The following is a 4,846-nucleotide window of genomic DNA, read 5'->3' as shown; positions in this document are numbered from 1 at the left end:
ACCAATTATTGAATAGGTATTCAGTTATGACTGTATAGGTGATGATTACATAAAGGGATGTACTACTTGGGGAAAGAAATAACACCCATTAACTTGCAATAAAAACAGACATCCATGTAATTTACATAGCATAATGTCAACATTGTCCAAATACAACAGTTTTACTAGAAATATAAAGGCACAGCTAAATTAGCATTAGGAAGCCACATGGTGATTAGATTAGCTCTGCATCAACAAAAGTCTCACCAAAACACAATGAAAGACTGAAAAATTTTAAAGATGATTTTTTTTGGGCTTTTTAGGCTTTTAATTCCACAGGACAGATTAAGAAATGAAAGGGGAGAGAGAAGGGGAATGACATGCAGCAAAGGGCCACAGGTCGGAGTCGAACCCTCGGCCGCTGCGTCGAGGAGCGAACCTCCATATATGTGCGCCCACTGAGCCAACTCGGCCACAGAGACACACGCAACTTTAACCATTTGAATGCAGTAAAGTCCACTTCACACTCTGTTATTCCGACGCGTCCCTTGTTGATGCCTCTTAATTATCGACTGCGCCACTTTGTGCTCAACAGCGCAGTAGCATTATTTCACCACAAGAGGGCCCTAATGTCAGTCAACAGCCTTTCCAAGAGTTTCCCAAGGCTGAAAAGGAAGACTAGTAGTGTAGATGTAACATAAGTAGTTGACTGAACGACCAGTATTTCTTTATAACAATCACAATCCAGGTGATAAGATACAGTTCCACAACATTTCTCTGTATGTGTTTCCTGCAGATGTTGAGCAGCTGTTGGTGGGTAAAGAAGAGGTTCCCCCTGAGCAGCAGGAGTGTAGCTCTAGTGTGGACCAGCAGGAGCCAGAGCCCCCCCCACCCATTAAAAAGGAACAGGATGAACTGTGGAGCAGTCAGGAGAGAGAGCAGCTTCAAGGGCTGGAGGAGGCTGATATCACCAAGTTCCCATTCACTCCTGTCCCTGTGAAGAGTGAAGATGATGAAGAGAAAGCTCAATCCTCACAACTTCCTCAGAGACAAACTCAACACATGGAAACAGAAGCTGATGGAGAGGACTGTGGAGGACCAGAACCAGCCAGGAACTCACATCCACATCTACTTTTACAACCAGAGACTGAAGACCAGACTGGAGACTCTTCTGAACCTGAGACTGATAACAGTGCTGATTGGAAGGAGACCAGAGAACCTCAGTCAGCTTTAAACTCTCTGAAACATGATTCAACATGTAACAAAACATTCAGCTGCTCTGAGTGTGGGAAAAGATTTGGCCAAAACGGAAATCTGAAGAGACACATGAGAACTCACACAGGAGAGAAACCTTTTAGCTGCTCTGAGTGTGGTAGAGCTTTCTCTGATAGTGGAAACCTGAAGAAACACATGAGTACTCACACAGGCGAAAAACCTTTTAGCTGTTTAGTTTGTAAGAAAACATTTTTAATGTCTAGAAATTTACGGTTACACATGAGAATCCACACAGGAGAAAACCTTTTCAGCTGCAGTGTTTGTTATAAATCTTTTATACAGAGAGGAATTTTACAGACACACATGAGAACTCACACAGGAGAGAAGCCTTTTAGCTGCTCAGTTTGTAATAAATCTTTTACACAGAGAGGAATTTTACGGTCACACATGAAAACTCATACAGGAGAGAAACCTTTCAGCTGCTCAGTCTGTAACAAATCTTTTGCACGTAGTGGAATTTTACAGAAACACATGAGAATCCACACAGGAGAAAAACCTTTCAGCTGCTCTGAGTGTGGTAGAGCTTTCACTGAAAGTGGAGCCCTGAAGAAACACACAAGAATCCACACAGGAGAAAAACCTTTCAGCTGCTCAGTTTGTAAGAAATCCTTTACACACAGTGGAAGTTTACGATCACACATGACAGGCCACACAGGAGAGAAAAAATTCAGCTGCAGTGTTTGTAACAAAAGATTTGCCTGGCGTTCTGATGTCAAAACACATAAATGTGTTGGGCAGATGGAAATAGAAGCTGATGGAGAGGAGTGTGGAGGACCAGAACCAGCCAGGAACTCACATCCACTTTTACAACCAGAGACTGAAGACCAGACTGGACACTCTTCTGACCCTGAGGCTGGTTTGTGCCTTTAAGTCCAAGCAAAACTTCTCAAGTATCATACACAAGACTTTATGTATCAACATCTAGATAGAAGACATTATATTGTGTGGTAGGAAAAAGTACACTCTTATTTTAAATATTTTATTAGATATTGTTTTGTCTTGTAATGTCTGTCATATAATCAATTATAATCAAGAAATCAGACAAATGTAACCACCAACGTTGCATTCCAGGCAGCGCGGCAATGGTTATGTTTAGGGTTAGGGTTAGCTGCCTGGAAGGCGACGTTGGCGGCAAAAAACACCATCAAGCCACAATCGTTTGCTTATTTTTACAAAAACGTCTGCTACGGAGCCATAACGTGAGATACAAGGTAATGGAGCCTTTTATACATTGTCGTATTTCTTTAGAAATAAACAATGGACAAGTAAAGTCTTTAAATGCTTTCAGGGGTCTCATTTATAAACGTGGCGTACGCACAAAATGGGGCTGAAAATGCATACGCCACTTCCCAAGCAAAGGCTGTGATTTATAAAAAAACTAAATTGACAGGAGAATGTGCAGTCCTCCACGCAAACTCTGACCCATGCGTACGCACATTTTGGAGACAAAATAGGAATTGGCGACGCAGATGGTGAGGTGGTGAACTGAAGTCAGACTGCAGAAAGTAAATGGGAATAAGATTACTCATATAATATTTTCAAGTATTGATGCCTCACGCACATTTTTTCTTTCCATTTCATCCACATTACTGTGAAGATGAAATCCAGCAGTGTTATTTGCGCTTGTACTGAGTGATAACTGTTCCATAAACACCTCAAAGTCAAATCTTAAATAAAAATTTGTTCTTTATATTTAATCGCCGCTGTCACATTGTCCGCTACGGAGCGCAGGAGGAGATGGCCCGGCTGCATGGAATACAGGATAGCATCAAATACCCTAGCATTAGCTAACTGCAGAACACAGTGTAAATAACTGAATAAATAAATAAAGGGTGAGGCTATTTGCACCCCTGGTACAATTAGCAGTGTATGCTATTCGTACCCTGGTGCAATTAGAAATGAATGCTATTTGTACCCCGCCAGTGCACACAGCAATGTGTTCTATTAATACCCCGTCTGGTACAAATATCAATGTATGCTATTGCACCCCTGTGCATTTACAGTACCTTGGCATATATTTACACACAGTTATCCATACTACTCGTGTATTACACCTTTTTTTTTATTTTATCGTGTTAAAATTTTTTTTAAAAAAAAAAAAAAAAACTTTTTTTTGCCAAAACAAAACAACCCCAACCAGAGCAGGCATATTCATGAGTCTTCCCCTAACACCCTGAAAAAAAAAATTATCCAATCCAAAATTACAAGATCACCTCACAAGGGAATCAAACTCCTAACTCCCATACCAAAGGTAAGCATTCTAACCACTCAGCCAGCAGTTTTTACAGAATGTTGAACAACTCTTTACCACTTGTTTTCTTCAAGCCTCGGTTGCTAGGTAACCATACTGTATACAAAAAATAGATACTAACTAACAAACCAACGGTTGTATGCTTTCACTGAAGACAGAAAGCGCAACTGTAGTATCCATTTTCCAATTGTTATAAACTTTAGAGACAAAACTTTCCTAATATGCCAGTTTCTGCTGTCATGGAAGATGAACGTCGGCCATGATTTCGGTGGACGTGAGCAACGTGTTTTTGTTGTTACGTCACAGGGTGTGAATAGCTCAGCTGTGTGGCCGAGGCTATTTGTACCGGGGGCGCAAATAGACACTCCAATAAATAAATGTCTTTAATACTGTGCATACATCATCAAATGTCAAAGTCTGAAAATACATCCATTAAGCTTTCGTGCAATCGTTACCCTTAATGTCCTCGTTAAAGGTGAATTATACTAGCCGCATCCAAGGTGGCGCGCCCGATTTATGGAGCGCAAGCCGAGTTTTTTCTTTTTCTTTCTTTCAGTGGCGCGCGACAAAGCGGAAACGGGAGGCCTGAACGTGGTCGCCGACAACCGGATACCAAGACTCTCAGAGTGACTGCAAGTCTCTCTTGTAAACTTACTGGGTTAAGATGCGTTCTTTTATGGTGAATGAACGGCTTGATCCGAAGAAGTAGGTCATTGAATCAAATCGAAGCATTGACTGCAATGCTGCTGCCAGTTCTGCCGTTGTTTACCTTTTCTTCTTCTAGTCCGTAGAAAGAGCAACATCGGTAGCCTTTGCTCATTAGCGTCACCGCTGTTCAGGAGAAGGCTTCAACTAGTGTCGCGACTGCGGTGACCCCCGTGCGTAATGCTGCATGATGGCACTGCTGGCCCTGCAGGAGGACTACACTAATGGAAGAATGAGGAGAGAAACTTCAGGGACCATGACAATGACTTGATTTGCCGAAGCTGAGCTCTTGGATCTGTGTAGTGAATTGGGTCCAGTAGAGAGGGCTGGAACTGTGCCATTCCGGTCCAAATACAGGTACTCGCCACTCTGGGGGAAACCGGCTTCCAGAGGGAAATGTCAGACAGTTAAGTGTTTTTTTTTTTTTTTTTTTTTTATAAATATTATATATAATCTTCACCTTTATCACTAAGGCTTGTTTGGATCTAATATATAGATCTGTTAAATCTTATTATATACGTCTGGTATATCGAAGTGCTGCAATGCCTGCCGTTTTGGACGTATTATTAAAGGGGTGATAGAACGCAAAACCGATTTTACCTTGTCATAGTTGAATAATGACAGTTTAGTGGGTAA

The 4,846-nt window shown here is 41.5% G+C and overlaps 1 protein-coding gene across 1 annotated transcript; it reads left to right on the top strand.

The window, feature by feature from the left end:
- The first annotated feature begins 1,252 nt into the window (after positions 1–1,252).
- On the top strand, positions 1,253–2,422 carry LOC120559400 (gastrula zinc finger protein XlCGF17.1-like). The gene has a single exon (XM_039801096.1). The coding sequence runs from the start codon at positions 1,306–1,308 to the stop codon at positions 2,122–2,124; it is 819 nt and encodes a 272-aa protein (XP_039657030.1). The 5' UTR covers positions 1,253–1,305; the 3' UTR covers positions 2,125–2,422.
- Positions 2,423–4,846: the final 2,424 nt, after the last annotated feature.

Source organism: Perca fluviatilis, chromosome 5, assembly GCF_010015445.1.
Source record: "Perca fluviatilis chromosome 5, GENO_Pfluv_1.0, whole genome shotgun sequence".
NCBI classification, from domain to species: domain Eukaryota; kingdom Metazoa; phylum Chordata; class Actinopteri; order Perciformes; family Percidae; genus Perca; species Perca fluviatilis.
Note: the sequence above shows the minus strand (reverse complement) of the source record. Positions and strands in the feature narration are given on the sequence as shown.